The following is an 18,918-nucleotide window of genomic DNA, read 5'->3' as shown; positions in this document are numbered from 1 at the left end:
ACACAGTGGTTTTTTTCTGCCAAGTACCTTGCCTATGACTCATGCCCAGAACTTAATTTTGCTCTAGTAACACCGAACTCCATAATTCTTACATACATCACGTTATTACCTGCTTCTGCGTCTTTGCTCATGCTATCTTCTCTGCTGAGCGTGATTCTTGGAGAAGAATTCTCCTCCTGTCCACCCCTTACTGTCTGGCTAACTTACTCCAAGAAGCCTTTCCTGTTTCTGCTGGCTGGTTGGGCACCTCTCCTTGGAGCTTTCAGAATGAATCTGCCTATACGTGTTTGTCTGCCTCTCCCCTAGACTGTGAACTCTTGGAGGGCAGGGACTGTCTTATTTATCTTCACATTCCAAGCACTTTGCAAGTGCTCATTAAATGATGAATAAATAAATAAATGAATGAATGAATAATTGATCATCTTCTGGCTATTATAATTCTTATTTTTATTTTCGTACAATCCAAGCAGAAGAAAGGAGAGGAAATAAAATTATGATTTAGTTATGTTAGAAGATTACATTAAGAGTATCAGATATATTATAGATTAAATTTACAGGTGAAATTCAAATAGTCTAACCCACGTGATAATGCTCATTCATCCACTCACATATGCAAGAAGAGCAACCATAAACTGATTGATCATGAACTATTAGCAGAAAATATGAACACTACGTTTACTCAGAAATTATTTCAAGTACTTAGGCTTACTGTTCTGCATGTTAAGACCATTATTTACTAAAATTTTTCTTTATTTAAGGCAATCATAAAATATTACTGGTTATTTCTCCCCAGAACCAATTTCAGATGAGCAAACTGTTTACCTTTTAAATACTCCATTTTAGGCATACTTTAAAAATTTAATGTGAACGTAGTTACTGACCATTATATAAATTTTGGCCCAAAGCCAACTTACACAAGTAATTTATGCTGGTCTGCAAATACCGTAAAAAGGACAATACTGGTCATTCTATTCAATGTGATTACTCATGGATTTAAATACATAATCTCTAAATATTTACTAAACTGTAATAAGCTCTTCAATTATAAAATACCAATATTGTTCTAGTTTTCTTTTTAATTAAAAAAAGGGAAAACACTTCTGCATAATTAACTTTTGTATTTGAAGAAGTGTGTATAATTTTATGTGTCAGTAAACCAATTAGCTACCATTTAATTTCTTTTACCTTAGAAAAGGAATACAGATACTTATATCTGTAAACTTACCATCTAACACAATTCCAGCAACTTCTCTCCCAACAGGAAAGAAATCCTTCTCCATCTTCATTTCTGTTAGAAGCTAAATAATGACAAAGGCTTGAATTTATTGTCAAGAATAAATCCGAACCTCTTTTCATACATGGGGAAAGCAGGAGCAAAAACCAAACCACATAAAAAGCAAATATGACTCCATTTTTGGCATCGAGACAAAAAGCAAATAACTTCACAAAACAGGTTCCTCTATAGAGTAGGAAACCAAGTTTGCTGAGGAATTAGTGGACATTAGGGCTTAGGTATGAGTATTACCATTCAAACCACCATCAACATACTTTAACATCTTTATTCTGCCAAATATGAAGGGAAATTATAGCCAGAACAATTCTCAGTTGGCTAAACACTTTGTACCAGTCACCTCATTTGGGTGGGGTGGGTTTGAGTGTTTCTCACAAGCCTTGGGTTAGGGAGTAGGTGAGAAGTAGTGATGGATATACACAGGGAAACTGCGACATAATCTCAGGCTGGAGTTTCTTCCTTTAAAGGATAAATTATTTATTTATTTTTCATTTGTTTATTTAATTTATTTATTTTTGGCTGCACTGGGTCTTTGTTGGTGTGCGCAGGCTTTCTCTAGTTGTGGCGAGTGGGGGCTACTCTTCACTGCGGTGCGCGGGCTTCTCATTGCGATGTCTTCTCTTGTTGTGGAGCCATGGGCTCTAGGCGCACGGGCTTCAGTAGTTGTGGCATTTGGGCTCAGTAGTTGTGGCGCACGGGCTCTAGAGCGCAGGCTCAGTAGTTGTGGCGCACGGGCTTAGCTGCTCTGCGGCATGTGGGATCTTCCCGGACCAGGGATCGAACCCGTGTCCCCTGCACTGGTGGGAGGATTCTTAACCACTGACTACCAGGGAAGTCCAAATTATTTATTTTTGAGAGATTAGTATGTTGTTAGATTCTGACCACATTCAGCATTTGATTTTTAAAGTGACAAGAGTGTACATAGATAAGCCTGTAGTTTAAGCTCCTTTTATACTTTTCTAAAAGTATAAAAGTTACTATACTTTTATAATAATACTAGAGATGCTGAACATATTTGTAGATATGTTAGTATTTTAGGAACAGTAAGTAAAAAGAAATTGAAATAATTTTCTTGTATATTTCCCTTATTTTTCAATTCTTTGATCTCCTATACATACTTCATTGCCAGAAAAGTCTCTTTCTCAATGTGGAACTTTACCCTTTTCCTAAGATGTTCACATAACATTCTTACAGAAATACTCGGTGTTTTACAGTGTTTATTTTTTATGCAGAGCTAAAATCATGGTTATGGCAATTGCACCCTGTTCTCCTTCACTTACCATAAGCATCTTCTCACATTCCTACAGTTTTCATAATCATTATGATTAATAGTTGTTGTAAAATCAAATTTATTTCACTGTAATTTACCATTTCTTTCTGTTAGACATGGAGATAATTTCCTAGACCAGCATTTGAATGGATTTTTTGTAGTTTTATAAAGAACATCTTGGAAGGGCTGAACACAGATCTCTCCAGATAAGGAACAGTAGATTATTCCCAGTGAAAGGACTTCAGGGCATCTCACTAATTCACTTCTCAAGTCATGCTCATGTTACAGAATCGCCCAGTGGAAGCCTATACCTTTGTTCTGTAGTTTCCCTAAATGTGACTTTACTGAAGAAAACTTTTAGATCCCTAGAAGTTATGCTGACATTATAAGCCAATAAGTTAAGGGTCCAATAAAACTATAGTATTCATCTTTATAAAACTGAGTAAATGGGCCTGCTCTATTTATCATGGCACATTTAACCATACTTTATTTATTTACCATTTGAAGACTTTCCATGTACTTCGTGGTCAATAATGGAAGATTACTGTGGGGTGGTGTGAGGTGGTGTATGAGAGAGAGAGACAAAGAGAAATGACAAGAAGAATATGAACCCTATCAAGACATTGACTAGAAATATCTACAGACTAGAGACTTAATAAATTAATTTTAGGTTTCTAGTTTCTATTTTTACTATATTTAAACAGTCACTTCTTCCTTGCTTATAGGTCTTAGTAATTATAAATTCTCAGCTTTTCACAATGTAAAGGAGTTTATAAAATATTTTCATATAATAATATAAAATGCATGACTTCAATTAGGCTAATAATTTACCTTAATATAGAAATACACAAATGAACATTTAATTTTTCCCTAGCTGTTCTATTCTTCTAAGAATGATAATTTCTTCGTACTCAGAAGTCAGTTGTTATTATTATAATTTTTGTACGCTAAATACATTGTGAAACTCTCATTTGACTTTTGGCCAAAATAAAAGCACCAATACCTTTGTATTTATACCTTTGTATTTATCTGGCTCAGAGCACAAGCTTTAACTTGAAGCTTCACATAGTTATCCTCTGTAACAGGAAGATTTTCCTAGAACCAAATAATAAAATAATTACACATTCCTTTGAGAATATGCCTTCATGTCGCAAAAATTTTCACACATAATCGAACAACATCAAACAGACTCCAAATCTTACACCTAACTTAACTGAAAAAGGTACAAGCAATTATCCTATAGCATATAATACAAAAGAATACAGGGAATTTGGGGGTAAAAATTTTAAAAAGCCTTAGTTAGGGTACATATTTTGAAAAGGTACTTAAGATACTGACAGGGATATATGTGTAGTCAATGAACACAGGACAACGAAGTAGAGCAACAAATACTGTACCTCATTTTAATTTAAATAATCTCAAAGCATCAAATCTTCATGCAGGGATAGCCTTAAACACATACACATAATATATACACTGTACTGATTATGGAATTTTCTTAATGCTATAAATAAAGTTCGTTAGTGTCATTTATTAATCTCTGCCTTATTTAACATCTTTTTGGACATTTCAGCATGCCCCATGGCACTCTGGGGTCAAAATACAAATTTAATGGAACTTAATTATTCCTCATGTTCCACAGCTAGATATAACTTCAAAGGCAAAGATATTTCAGACTCAGGTACTCAATGTCATCCACCAATGACACCAATAATTAAAATGCTTTCTTCAACCCCTGATATGCCCCAATATTAGATCAAAAGTTGGCTAGAACAGCTACTTGCACAGTGCCTCCTGTGTTCTATCAAAGGGATCACTGTGTTTAATTTGATATGAACACAATACTCTGGGCTATCCCTTTTTAAAACTCAGATTTGATAATTGGTGATAACACGAATATATTCAACAATATCGATGAATTTGTGGATTTTACTCATGATTGTGTGAACCTGGTGATGATTGCTCCTGAGAGCCAATCAAAACTCTTAGACCTTTCATCCTGACCCAATGGTAGAAACCAAGCTGTCTGAGGTTTAGACTCCTAACTTAAATGATTTTGGAGCTGTAGAAAGATAACACAGGAAAACTGGGCTGTGTTCATGAGCCGGAAATTCTTATTACTACTATGAAATATACAGGCACTATGAAATACATATAGCACTTAGTTTTCATCCCTAAATTTACAGTGCGATAATGACTCTGGCCTGCCACAAACCTTTCAATCACCGATGTATGAAAAGTCTACTATCTATGCTTAAAGTGGTAAAAAACTGGAAACCATTTAAGGCTTAGTGAATGAGGTAACTTCGCACAGCTCAGAAGTTAGTGTGAAAAACAATGCTTTTCCACCTCTTTCATTTCCCAATATGAGAGAAAATATTTTCTCAAATATGCCTACAATCTGAAAACTCACTTTACTGTGGTCTTCAGAATAAACTGGGTTAATTTCGCAACACATAAGACTACTGAAGTTGTTCTGTTTTCCTAATATCTTTTATGCCACCACCCTGAGGAACTAAAAACTCTTTTGTAGCAACTCTTTTAAAAAATATAGTTATACCACAATATGGACCATTGTTTTCACATAAGATTAATTTATAGGGTTTCACTTAAGTAATTTTCACTCATTTAGTTCAACTCAAAATAATTTGTAATAGGCCATTTAAAACTGGGTCTGTCACATATGGAAAATACACTATCTTGTTTCATTTAATGATTAAATAATTTTTCTTACCCTTTCTTGGAACACAAATGTTATTTCTTCACTTGTAGAACTCTGTTGAAAATATAAGCCTTTCATAGTCACCTAAAAACAAAAAAAAGAAAAAATATACATGAAATAAACTAATCAACAAAACGTCTTCCAGATCAAATGAAAGTAAAAATTGAAAAATAGTGCTGGCAAAGGATAAAATGACAACTCTAAGTGTTGTCTTCAAACGAATTCAGGTAATAGTTCTTGAAAGCAATCAAACAAGATAGTATGCAACAACCTCTGGTACGCATTTGAGAATGGGCTTATAGTTCAGCCTTTCACACAAAGGTGAGCATGTGCTTAACTTCACTTTACTGTTCAATAAAAAGTTTGAGATGTACTTGAAAAAATAAAAAAAACCTTATGCAGGCCAGAGGGCTCAATTTTAATAACCAAAGGTGTCAATGAAAGGGCTTTCAAAGTCTTAAAAAAGACCATTAAAAAAGGAAAAAGTGGACAATCAAGACACTCATTGAAACTGTACCCCTAATTCCTCTGTATCAGTTTATAAGCCATTTGATGGAAGTATTTAAACCTGTATTCTGCAGACTTCTTGAAGCACCTCTAAGGATTCACAGCCGTTTCTTTAATGTTCATAGTAATTGTATGACAAGACTATTTTTTAAATGTAAATTTTATAGAAGTGCTGTATAAAATACACATAGAAGGGCTTCCCTGGCAGTCCAGTGGTTGAGACTCTGTGCTTCCAACGCAGGGGGTGCAGGTTCGATCCCTGGTCAGGGAACTAAGATCCCATATGCTGCGTGGTGCCGCCAAAAACCCAAACAAACAAGCAAAGGAAAACTTACCAAAAAAAAATTAACTAAAAAAAATACACATAGAAAAGTTCACAGATCCTAAGTGTACAGCTTGCTGAATTTTACAAAGTGTATGTGGCCATGTCATAGCAGGAAACACATCACTAGAACTCCAGAAGCTCCCTGGTTCCCCTTCTAGTCACTACTTTCCCCTCCTAAGGACACTCAATATCCGAGTTTTAAGAGCAGGTTAGTTTTGTCTGTTTTTTACTTTATATAAATGAAGTCATGCTCCTTTATGTTTAGTTTCTTTCTCTCAGTGTTATGAATTTCACTCATGCTGTTGCCTGTAGTTGTATTTATTTCATTCATTCTCATTGTTATCTGGTATTCCATTCATACCATTCATACCATTGTTATATGGTATGAATAAATTACTATTATCCATTCCACTAAAGATAGACATTTGACTGTTTCCAGTTAAGGCTTTTACAAATTATCCTGCTAAGAACATTCTTGTACATATTTTTTGGTGAAAGTAGTACAGTATTATTGAATTTATTTTACGGATGAGCAAACTGAGACTTACAGAGGCTAAGGCACATACCTGGGGTCTCAGAGCACCTGCTGGGCTACAGCTGAGACAAATCAGGTGCTAACAACTCCAAAGTCATTTTTCTTAACCATTATATTTAATGGTTTTCTATTGAGCTGCTAACGTTAGATGTATCACTTAAAACTAGAATCCTATCTCCTTTAGTTTAGGATTGATAATTAAGTGCTTGTTGACAGAACTAGCAACCCAACTTGTAAGGCTCACTGAAAAATGAAAATGTGGGGAAACTTGTCCAGAAATTATTAAAATTTCAAGATGGTGACAGCCAAGCATTTAAACCAAGCCTGAGTCCCTTCTGAGTGTGAGGTCCATTGTGACCGCATAGGTCCCGTGCTCATGAAGCCGGCCCTGAAAGCAGAATCTCAGTGGATCTAATGGATCTGTATAGTGGATTTTTACTGAGCAGTTCAGTAATGGTTGCTTTCTAGAAGGTAATAATCAAATGCTGGAACTAAGAGAAATGAGTACACATTCCAGACATTTATAGAAATTATGTATGTAGCATCTATCAAAAAAGTATATAAAGAAAAGAAGAGCCAGGTAGGAAGATTAAATTAAGTCTAGCCCTCTGGTTAGAGAAGCCCTCTGGGGTGGGTGTGTGCGCATGTACATACATCAATATGTTTGCTGGCGTGGAGGGGAGAGGGGAAGAACCTAAGCACAGAACAGCAGCTATGCATTCCCTTTTATAGAAATCTAAGCTCTTCTGCCTAGTTGTCAAGGATGTCTAGATGCATACCCACTGTCCCTAGTCTACCTTACTCCCCCCATTTTTCCAACACATACCTTGTCTGATCTAGTCAGCATGACTTCACACCATATGGCCACCGCTGTCTCAGGGCTCCAAGGCACTGCCTGCTCTCTGAGACTGCACAGTACTTACGCTATAGATTCTGTGAAGTAAGTAAAGCTCAAGTCCTACTCCCTATCTGAAATCACCTCCCAGTGACTTGCAATCTACCCCATCTGTCCCATGCTTCTAGATTTCATTGTTACATACTAACAAACAAAGCCTTGCTTTATTCACTCACTAACTAGTGGGTTTTCCCAGCTATTGCTTCAAAGAATCAATATTCCTTATTATGAAGTAAATAAACCTCTGCTCCTACTCAGTCTGGAGCTACTGGCGTTGCCTTTTTGAGAAATGAAATAATTACACATCAACACCTCGATTTCAAAGTGTCTCCCTTTGTAATTCTGGAAGCCACTGTCTTCCCTGCCCATTGCATCTGAGAACACACGGCATGTCTCCCAGATCAGCAGTCACGTGGATCTCATACTGTATGCACCTCCAGTTTCAAAGACCCTGGAAGCTGTTTGTGTGAACCCCTAGTGTCCCTTAAGACAACTGTTATATACATAATACTGCCAGTATTTTTGGTCTGATCATCCTAAATAGTTCCTCCAAATTAGATTACAATCAATCTGACTGGTAGAAAAAAGTAATGTTTAGTTGGTCCAATAAGGAAACATGTGGGAGCAAAAAAACCCCTCAAAGTTACAAAGTGAAGAAAGAGAAGTGTTTTTACAAAAGTGGCCAGAATAAAATTGAGGAACTATTACTTGTTTTGCAACCCCAAAAATGAGTACTAAGCTCTTTTTTTAAAAAAAAATAATTTATTTATTTAGGCTGTGTTGGGTCTTCGTTGCTGCACAAGGGCTTTCTCTAGTTGCAGCGAGTGGGGTTACTCTTCGTTGCGGTGCATGGGCTTCTCATTGCGGTGGCTTCTCTTGTTGCAGAGCATGTGCTCTAGAAGCACAGGCTTCAGTAGCTGTGGCAGGCGGGCTCAGCAACTGTGGCTCTCAGGCTCTAGAGGACAGGCTCAGTAGTTGTGGCGCACAGGCTTAGTTGCTCTGCGGCATGTGGGATCTTCCCAGACCAGGGCTCAAACCCGTGTTTCCTGCACTGGCAGGTGGATTCTTAACCACTGCACCACCAGGGAAGTCCCAACACTAAGTTCTTAACAGGGAGAAAATGGTAGAATGGATGATATTCAAGTCCCACTAAGTTTCTTAGGCACTGGTCCAGATTAAATGGAACACTTAGTCCACTATTTAACAAAATTTTTATTGAATGTAAAGATATTTGCATACAGAAAATAAAATAACTGAACACTTCATAAAATAAAAGTATAAATTAAATGTATACTATTTATCATGCCATTTCCAAGGATGAATGTTATGCAACCTCAAAATTATATATTCTACTGTAAGCCTTCCTTTATCAAAGAAAAGCTACGGGGCCTCCCTGGTGGTGCAGTGGTTGAGAGTCCACCTGCCAATGCAGGGGACACGGGTTCGTGCCCCGGTCTGGGAACATCTCACATGCTGTGGAGCGGCTGGGCCCGTGAGCCATGACCGTTGAGCCGGCGTGTCCGGAGCCTGTGCTCCGCAACGGGAGAGGCCACAACAGTGACAGGCCCGCGTACCGCAAAAAAAAAAAAAAAAAAGTACTACGTAAAACTTTTAAATAAAAATAAATCTGTTTAAAAATATAGGCTGATGTAAAAAGCCCTATAAAAAGCATAAAGATTTTAAAGTTTTCCAGGTACATCTGATTTTAAATATATTTGACATAAGTCCACAAATTGAAGATTATGGTTGTAATACTTTAAATTTTTATAATGGTAACATATTAAAAATTTGGAGAAACAAACATTAAGACCTCTATTTTAAATAATTTTTGGTACAAAGCAGAATAAGGAATTTGCATAAATTAAACATTTACCATAAATAACACCAAGAAAGTAGTTAAAGAAAGTACTATCTTTTAAGGAATTTCTAAAAAAAAAAACAATGGGAAGAAATTTCAAATGGTTTCATCTTAGTTATAACAACATGAACTCCACTTGCTGTTCCCCTGCTACACTATGCCCCAAGGAGCTCATCTATTAATAATTGTAAATAAAACCTCTACAGATCATTCCTTATCTACACTTTCAGACCAAAAGTGTTCTGAGTATCAGATCAACCTCAAAATCAATGGACATAAAACTAGACTCGTTCTTTTTCCCCCAAACAAGATTTTGCTGTACCAAACTTCAGTAATCGAGTATATTTTAGAATCTATCATAATTCCTTCCTCTGCATTAAGTTATCAACCATAAGGCTTCCTTTTCCTTTATAATGTCCTGGCTTACCTGCTCATTTTATTTGTTAGCACAAGCGATGGGCTAACACTGCAATGCCTCAGGCTTGCGCTATGGCCACAGGCTGCTGAATGGCTTCCTTTCTTTCCTTCATCCAATACACCTGTTACTCTATGAACAACTCAGGCCTGAAAGTCCAAACTCTTCTTATATGCTCAATTTTCCATTTTTCCTCAACACAAACTTTACAATTTGGTGGCCACTTCAGGTTCGGGATTCAGTTTTGTTTTTTTTTGGGGGGGGGGTATGCAGGCCTCTCACTGCTGTGGCCTCTCCCGTTGCGGAGCACAGGCTCCGGACGCGCAGGCTCAGCTGCCATGGCTCACGGGCCCAGCCGCTCCGTGGCATGTGGGATCTTCCCGGACCGGGGCACGAACCCGTGTTCCCTGCATCAGCAGGCGGACTCTCAACCACTGTGCCACCAGGGAAGCCCAGGATTCAGTTTTAATGCTTCTAACCCACTCTAATTTATATTTTAAGGAAAACACAGATACACTGTCAAGCAGCTAGGCTGCCAAAAAAACCAGATGAAGTCAACTCTGAAATGTTGGCCCATCATGCTGGGCCTAGTGTACAGCATTATGATGCTAGCTGTATTGTTAGGGGTAAATCTTCAGTTATATTGAAGAGGTGACAATACTAAGTTTTAACAATGTTCTTACCCATCTGTGGGACTTTTCATACATATCTACATATCACAGAAAGAAGTATGTCAAACCATGTACCCATAAAACATATGGTCAGCATAATCCAAGTAACTAATGGAGGTTTGGTTCAAATACCATACTTTGCAGGTTGTGGAGGAGACTGGTAGTCCTAACTAGATAGGCCAGCTCTGCTTCTTAAAGAGGAAGGCATATCTCTACATCTTGCAGGCAACAGTCTCTAGAAATCCGTATATTTTAAGGACACTTTAGATAAGCAATGAATACACAGGTGTTTGGCTACACACTGTACTGTTCTCCTGGGTCTGTTACAAGATGGGCATGGGAGACACCGTGATAGTGGCTCATACCTAGCTAAACCTGGAAAGCATTTCTAGCTAATAACATGTATTATAAGAAATTTTTTTTTTGCAGTACGCGGGCCTCTCACTGTTGTGGCCTCTCCCGCCGCGGAGCACAGGCTCCGGACGTGCAGGCTCAGCAGCCATGGCTCACGGGCCCAGCCGCTCCGCAGCATGTGGGATCCTCCCGGATCGGGGCACGAACCCGTGTCCCCCACATTGGCAGGCGGACTCTCAACCACTGCGCCATCGGGGAAGCCCCTATAAGAACTTTTTATTTCACATTTTAGGTATATGATTTAAAACTTAGGAAAATACATGAAGTTGCAATGGTTCCTCTTACTAGATGGATTTAAACTAGAGGCTGGATACACATTTACAGTGGCATCATAAAGGAGATTCAAGCATCAGTTGAGGGGGTAGGGGGATGAGATGACCATAACAGTCTCTTCTAATTATGAGAATCTAGATTTACATGAACATTATCAAGACATACTCAATTGAATTCATACAAGTGACGCATAATCTTTACAACTCACACAACCTGAGATCTAAAGATAGGTGAAGAATTAGGAAAGGAAAAAAAGTTTTTTTGATATGGGCTTTAGGCGGACGCAACAACAAGAGGCATTTGATTGGATACGTCAAATTGTTGGCTATATATGCAACAAGTGGCTTCAGCAATGACCTCTTCCGAATCGCAAAAGAATTTCTGATTAATTCTCCTGCCTCTAGGAGAGCTTAACTATTGTTATTTGTTGATTTACAAAATACCTTTTCACTTAAGAATTCTTACTAGTAGGACCCCCTTGCTAGTACTGCTGGGGGGTGGGTAGTGGGTTGATTGGGGAAGTGGGATGGTTATTAATTGAAAGATTAGAAATTTTTGCTACAGTTTCTATTTGATGTAGGGCCATTTAATACAGTAATATCTAGAATGACAGAAACTTAACTTTCATTTATATTTCTGAATTAGCATAATATTTTCCCATATTGTACTACTGGGGAACAGTGGAGCCAATGGTGGCATGAATGACAGTCATCCCTTTCTGCTGGCTTAATCATGTGACACTGGGACAATGAAGGTGATGAGGAAGAAAAGCAATTGAGGGATCCTCCCTATATCTCTAATACATTCTCCCTCTTCTCCAACTGACTTAAGGGATGTTCTCCACAGATTAACATTATTGCAGTTTGTCAACACTTAGTTTTCTAAATCACTATAGGATTTTAAATCAATTCTTACTTCAGATGCAAAGTAGGAACTGTAATTTTGATTAAATATTTACTAATAAATTCACAATCAAGGGAAAATAATACACAAGATGTCATCTTTATTATAATGTATAAAAAGAGAAGAAAATTATTTTGCAAAATACATTTTAGCATTATGTGGATATGTGTGTTTTTGCTTTTCTACTCATAAAACTGTCATTAGCTCAACGTATACTGTTTATTGGGTCTAGAAAAATCATAAATAAAGCTGTCTTTGAACTATTCTATGTGAAGTTCACAGGAGCAAGAAAACATTTTTATCAATTAAAAAAATATTTCACCAAAAACAAACCCCCAAAACACTGTGATTCCATAGTGAAACATTTTAAGAATTCCCAAGCCTTCCCTTTTTCCTCCTTCAAGGAGGTACACAAATGAACCAAGACACATTACTGTCCAGGGTATAGTACTGGTTCAAAGGCCTATATATCTCCTTGAGGTTTTGTGCACTCTTCTTCAATCTAGAACTGTGATTTTGAATGCACAGCACAGAGAGTTGTAAAACTACCAAAATATTTCACAGCAACTGACAGGCAACTTTGCCTTGTATGGTGAACCTTCTCTTTCAAATCTGAATGTCTCATCCTCTGCCATCTAGAGCAGAGGCATCAATAAGTTGAAATTAGTGATAAAAGGTAAAAATTAGACACTGCAGTGATTGATGGATACAATTGAGAAGTCATAACTGACTCTACCCTGAATCCTGGCTTTCCTACTTATTCACTGTATGACTTGGGCTATGTAATTTTAACCCTCTGGGCCTTAGATTCCATACCTATAAAACAGGAATAATAACAGTAGTTACCTCAAAGGGGTACTGTAAGGCTTAAAAAAATACATGCAAAGCCCTCAGTACAATACCTGGCACACAGTAAGTGCTCAATAAACGTTGACTGTTTTTACTATTATTTCTGTAAACTGAGCAGAGAACTTGTAAAATATCAAGAGTTCCAAAGCCCATCTCACAGAGCAGCGAGGGGTTCTGTCCAGAGCAACTTGAGTTTTAACACCTTTTAATTTTGGCCGTGGGCTATGATATCATCTAGATCTGTGCCACTAGCCACCAAAGAGCCCTTGAACTGTGCCTAGTCAGAACTGAGATGTGCTGTTAGTGTAAGATGCACATCAGATTTCGAAGACTTAATATGAAGAAAAAGAGAATGAAGAATATCTCGATTTTAAAATGTCTGATTATGTATCGAAACGATAATATTTTATTTTTTATCTTTGGCCACACCGCGCGGCTTGTGGGATCTTAGTTCCTCAGACCAGGGATGGAACCGGGGCCCTTGGCAGTGAGACCTCGGAGTCCTAACCACTGGACGGCCAGGGAAATCCCGAAATGGCAATGTTTTAGACATCCTGGGTTAAATGAAACTTTAAAATTAATTTCATGTTTCTTTTCTTTTTTCTTTCTTTCTTTTTTTTTAAATGTGGCTCTCATTAAATCTGCACTCAGCGCTGATGGCGAGCTTGTCAAACTGCAGATTCTCAGGACCGCCCAGACCTACCCAATCAGCATCTGCGCTTCAGTATGATTCTGAGGTGGTTCTCACGCACTGCTCCAGCGTTCCTCTGTTGAGCTTACTCTGGAGGACAAACCTGGCCCTACAGTTACATAAATGCGAATACCCTGGCTTTAAGTAAGTGCTCACCGAAAAAGAAAAGTGGAGGAGAACGCGGCGGTAGGGAAGGAGTAAGGTAGAAAGAAAAAGAAACTCCAAGTAGAGGAACAAAAAGATGCAGGAAGGGGAGAAATCCAACCTGGGAGATTCAGTGGAAGGGAACTTCCAGACTTCTGCCTCCATAAATGTGGAGAGAGATACAAACTGAGGTAAAATCTACCATCCAAACCTGTAAGGACCAGGAAATCGTCAGTCAATTCAAGTCTTACCCGCCCCTCAGCGGCCTCAGCTAAGCGAGGCCTGGGCCCGAGAGATCTGAGGACGGTAACCACCATCCGCCCCAGGGCTCGACGGTTCGCCGGGGAGTCTCCCGCTCTCTCCCCCAAGGCCCGGTTGCCCAAGACACGCAGCGCGTTTCTCGGCACTCACCTGCCTCGGAGCGACTCCAACGGCCTGCACCTTCACCACAGCCACCTTCGAGTCCTTCTGCAGAGGGCCCGCCCCCTCTGGGCCAGAGGCTGTTCCCATTGGCCAGGCCGCTCGTCAGTCTCGGAGGCTCTCGGACTCCCCGAGGCTGTAGGGAACGCCATAGCAACCGAACATGGAACTACATCTCCCGGCATGCTCTACGGCGATGCCCTAGGGGCTACCAATAAATGCGCGAAGTCCTAGTTGACGAAGGGTTCAGTTTTATGCAAACATCAGTTAAAGACCACACCCTTCCTCATTCCAACCGTATCCCCATCATCTTCTTTGGACTGTGCCCCGCCTCCCTTTTGCCTCCACATTGTTCTTTCCTTTAACACTTTCCGTTAGTTAGTTGAATGCATCCTAACTAGTGTCTCGCCTCGCACGGCAACGGAGAAATGCACCGAAATCGTGGAACAAAATATGCCTAAGCCCCGTCAGGAATATCCCAGACCTGACGTCTCTAGTTACGCCTTCAGGAAAGGGGGTGGGGAGGAAGGAGAGACCAGGTCACGCCCCCTTTGCACTTGCTGATTGGTTTATTCGGCTGTCACTCCGTCCTCTTTCATTTTTTTCAGCTGCCCCTCCTTTGGTTCCCCGCGGTGGGCGGGGCTAGAGGTAGGGGGCGGTGAGGAGGTGTAGGCCCCTTCTTTCGATTGGTAGATTTTTTGTCCCCACCCACCCGGGGGCGGAGATGGAGGGGTGGATGGGAGCAGGGGAGGCAGCTGAGGGAGATGAGGAGATAGGCGGGAGCGAGGGAGCGAAGGAGGTAGAGAAGAGCGGAGGAGAGGGGAGGGAGCGCAGCTTGGTTGCTCCGTAGTACGGCGGCTCGCAAGGGAGAATCCCGAGCGGGCTCCGGGACGTACGGAGAGGCAGGCGGGCGGGCGGGGATGGTGTGCGGGGCTGCGGCTCCTGCGTTCCCTCCCGCTGCGAGTGAGCTGCACTGATTTGTCCCTGGGGCGGCAGCGTGGACCCGCCTGGAGATGAGGTGAGGAGCGGGCTGGACCGCGGCGGCCTGGACCGGGAAGGCGGCAGGGGCGGGGGTCGGCGCGGGGGTCGGCGCGATGGCCGCCTGGGGCGCCCGTTCCCCGGGGCGGTGCGCGTCCCTCCGGGCGCCCTTCACCCTTTGCCACACGGTCGGGAGGCGCGGCACCCGCAAACCCTGTGCCTCGTCCTTCCTATTCTCCCGGGGGCTGCGGTGGGGCGGCCGGCTGGCGGGCGCCGGGAGGCCAGGGCTCCGCGACGGACTGAGGGGGTGGCGGCTACGGGACGGGCTTCGGGTTGAATGGGCGTCTGCAGCCGTGGCCGGCGAGCGGGGTCCCTCCTTCCTCAGTGGGGACGTGGGGCGGTCGGTCCTTCCAGGGCTGACCTCGCTGCCCTCGGCCGCCTGAGCCTGGCGGGCTGGCCAAGCCTCGCTTCCCCGCCAGCCTCCCGGGGATCCGGAGGTCGCGGGGAGCGGCGTCGCGCCTCCCGCCTTTCTCCCCCGGCCTTGAGTCCCCGGCTCATCCCTTTTTCTCTCCCCTGTGCCTTCAAAATCCCTGTCAGTGAAGGACAGTCAATGCCGTTTGGCCCTGAGTCCTCCTGCTGGGGCTGTCTCTGATGGTATTTAACGGAAAGCGGCTCTCCTTTCAGTGGGAGCGCGTCCCCGGTGTCTGCCGTTCCCCTTCCTTTCTTTACGCACAGACACGGCTTTACGGTGTGGACCGAAGGCACAATTACCGGGTCTTGCTTGAACGAGGAAATGTAATCAGAATCCCCAGGAAAAGGAAACCAACGAGGAATGGGTTGCGCCTTCCTTTACTCCTTGTTTGCCTTTGGATTAGAAGGCAACTTCGTAGATTATATTTCCTATAGACATCTTTTGTTGTGATTCAGACTAAAGGCGTTGCTTTTGAAGAAATAAATTAGCGGCTTCTATGAAGGGTTGAAGGCTATGGAGATTTTTGATGGCCTCTTAATATGAAAGTTTCCTTTAGAACTTTGCCATCATCATTGCTATTCTGAAGGCAGCACCAGCCTGAAATTTTAAATACATGCAGACTCCGGACAGATGCGTTTCTTTGTGCTTATCTGCTGGCATCCTACTCTTAATGTTTCCGTGGTCGGAACGTACAGATAATAAAAACAAGTACAATAAAAAGTATAGATACTAAAAACAAATACCATACCAAAAAATGCATTTGGAAAATCTCAGTTCTGTCAACGGGGAGGCAGTTTTTACTAATCCCTTTGAAAGGATGAAGACCAGGCTCAGAGATCTCATGGATTATGTGGTGGACAGGATCTGAGGGAAGGAACTGGGGCCATGGATCCAGCAGGCCAGCTGGTTTATGTAGTGCTACTCTTAACCTCTGAAACAGGAGGAATGTATTTGTTGGGATACCTTTATTTTTAGATGACTTAAGGTGCAGAAGCTTAAACGCCCCCAAAGTTATGATTTCTGCCTGTCACTGAGAGCAAAATACTATGTGTTTTTGTTCTCAAATTTTTAATAGTTTACTTGAAACATTTATGTTGTTTTGATGGTTGTTTGCTTATTACTAAAGAAAAAACCATTTTAAAATATTGAGTTCTTTCTGTAGGAGGTTTGTAAAGAACCCAGAAACTTTAGGTAATCTAAATTGAGAAATGAGGGACACTAATTTAGTGATGGTTTAAAAACTATTTAAAACTTCTTTAAGTAGCTCCAGTAAGGAGCATTTCTGATACAACTTTTTTTTAAAGGCTATTTCTTTATCTAAGAATGTTATCTATTGAAATTGCTGAGGCACATGGTACCTTCACAAAACTCTATTATTATTCTGCCTGAGTAAGAGAGGAAATGAACAAATTTTTGATGTACTTTGGAACCCTGTGGATTGTTCAGATACTAAGCATTGTGAAATAGGGCATAAAATGAGTGGTAGCAAGTTAGTTCCCTGAAATGTTTGTCTCTCTTAGCTAATTTTCTTTTTTGCAGTTGGCTAGTAATTTCCTTTTTCTTAATGCTTATCCCTAATATTGGTAGTAAAATTCTGCCTAGGTTCATGTTTTCCCCAAATAACTATATTAAGGCAAACTCAAATCTATAATGGGGGTTAAGAAGGCGGTGCTGGTAAATCCCTCTACTCTTACTCAGCTTTTTTTTTTTTTTTTTCCCCCCGGTACGCGGGCCTCTCACTGTTGCGGCCTCTCCCGTTGCGGAGCACAGGCTCCAGACGTGCAGGCTCAGCGGCCATGGCTCACGGGCCCAGCCGCTCCGTGGCACGTGGGATCTTCCCGAACCAGGGCACGAACCCGTGTCCCCTGCCATCGGCAGGCGGACTCCCAACCACTGCGCCACCAGGGAAGCCCTTACTCAGCTTTTTAATTTGCTAGATTTGTGAATTATAGGGAATTAATTACAGGTCGGTTGGGTTTATATTACTCAGTTCACATTCCACTGCCATAGAGCTTTTCTCTTCTGAATGATCATTCTCTTCTGAATGGTTCCACTTACTGGCGGGTTTCTCAAAGTCTGGACCTCAGAACACTTATATCAGCATTGCCTGAGGTTTTTGCTAAAAATACAGACTCCTGGAATCTGATTTCCAGCAAGTCCTCCAGGAAGTTTTCTTGCACAGTAGCGTTGGAGAACCACTGGCATTGTGCTTCCTTCTCACTGAGCGTGTCCTAAGACCATGTTTTGAAGAGGATAGCAAGTTTTTTCAAGAGACAATAACTTTTATCCCTTAGGCTGCTAATAGAAAACTATGACATTCAGGTATGTGACACATCTATAATATAAATTTCAGAAGGGCAGAGACTTTGGTTCATCATTGTACCTCCAGTGCCTAGAAGAGTGCCTGGAGGAGCTTCATGAAACACTTGAGTGAATTACATCACAGTGAGGCCACGTCTTTAAACCTTTACTTATAAAGTTAATCTTATCACTTTGTAGTCATTGATTTTAAGCTTGTAGCCGCAAGTACTGTACCCCAGTCATTTCTGTAAGTTTGGTTGGCTCTGAAAGGAGAGAATCTTTCCCAAGCTTAGACTGCTCAAGGCGATAAGCTGGAAAGAAGGCTCCTAGCAGAATGTTTGCTTAGACTCAAAATATGAATATAAGTCACAGTATAGTGGTAAATTACTATGTTATCACTACATTAAAATGCCATTTTATAAGCTATGATAAGCCCAACATAATGCAATAAAAATTGGTTTCCAAAAAATGTAGAAAACTGGTATGTTTTCTGATTTTATTTTTCATCCTCGTAACATATGACCTTCACTCCTTTTTTTCAGAGTCCGGCACAGGACTCAGTCCCATAAATAACAGCTTCTGTTGTGTAGTTGAGGGGATGGATAGTTAAGAGTGCAACATCTAGAGAATATTGGGTTTGACCACACATAGTCTGTGACTTTGATCTAGTCACCTAACCTCTCAGTGCCTCAGGTTTCTCAGCTGAAAATGGGAATAGTTGTAGTAAAATTTAATACTTCTAAGTGCTTGCTTAAGTTCTTCAGATCCATTCATTTAATAAATGGTAGTTACGATGATCATAAAAAGTTGAGGTATATAAAAATATATGAAACTCTAGCTAGTCCGCTCAGTTTTTGTACTACTGTACTTTATGGTAGTAAATAGAAATCCATTGCTTAAAAAAGAAGTCTCCTGCTAATTTCTTAGCACTAAATATGTATAATTTTTAAATTATAACAATAACTAAACATTAAAAGTATTTAA

General features: G+C 40.7%; 2 protein-coding genes across 4 annotated transcripts in view; one reads left to right on the top strand and one right to left on the bottom strand.

Moving 5' to 3' along the window:
- CRYZL1 (crystallin zeta like 1) overlaps positions 1-14,246 on the bottom strand; it is a 34,666-nt gene extending 20,420 nt beyond the window's left edge. Inside the window, exons 1-4 of one of the 2 annotated variants that reach the window (XM_082839767.1) lie at positions 14,175-14,246; positions 5,296-5,367; positions 3,579-3,656; positions 1,226-1,298 (exon numbers count right to left, since the gene is read on the bottom strand). In XM_082839767.1, the coding sequence (XP_082695893.1) occupies positions 1,226-1,298; positions 3,579-3,656; positions 5,296-5,361 (217 nt within the window). In that variant the 5' untranslated portion in view covers positions 5,362-5,367; positions 14,175-14,246. Of the gene's footprint in view, positions 1-1,225; positions 1,299-3,578; positions 3,657-5,295; positions 5,368-13,884; positions 13,975-14,174 lie in introns of those variants that run through there. The other variant, XM_082839768.1, reaches the window with a different exon arrangement.
- A 746-nt stretch (positions 14,247-14,992) lies between these two features.
- ITSN1 (intersectin 1) overlaps positions 14,993-18,918 on the top strand; it is a gene marked incomplete at its 3' end in the record, with an annotated part of 230,302 nt that continues 226,376 nt past the window's right edge. For both annotated transcript variants that reach the window (XM_082840315.1, XM_082840316.1), the window contains exon 1: positions 14,993-15,201. The remainder of the gene's footprint in view (positions 15,202-18,918) is intronic.

The sequence above is a fragment of the Leucopleurus acutus genome, assembly GCF_964270905.1.
Source record: "Leucopleurus acutus genome assembly, chromosome: 5".
In the NCBI taxonomy this organism is placed as follows: Eukaryota; Metazoa; Chordata; class Mammalia; order Artiodactyla; family Delphinidae; genus Leucopleurus; species Leucopleurus acutus.
This window is presented reverse-complemented; position numbering and strand designations above follow the sequence as displayed.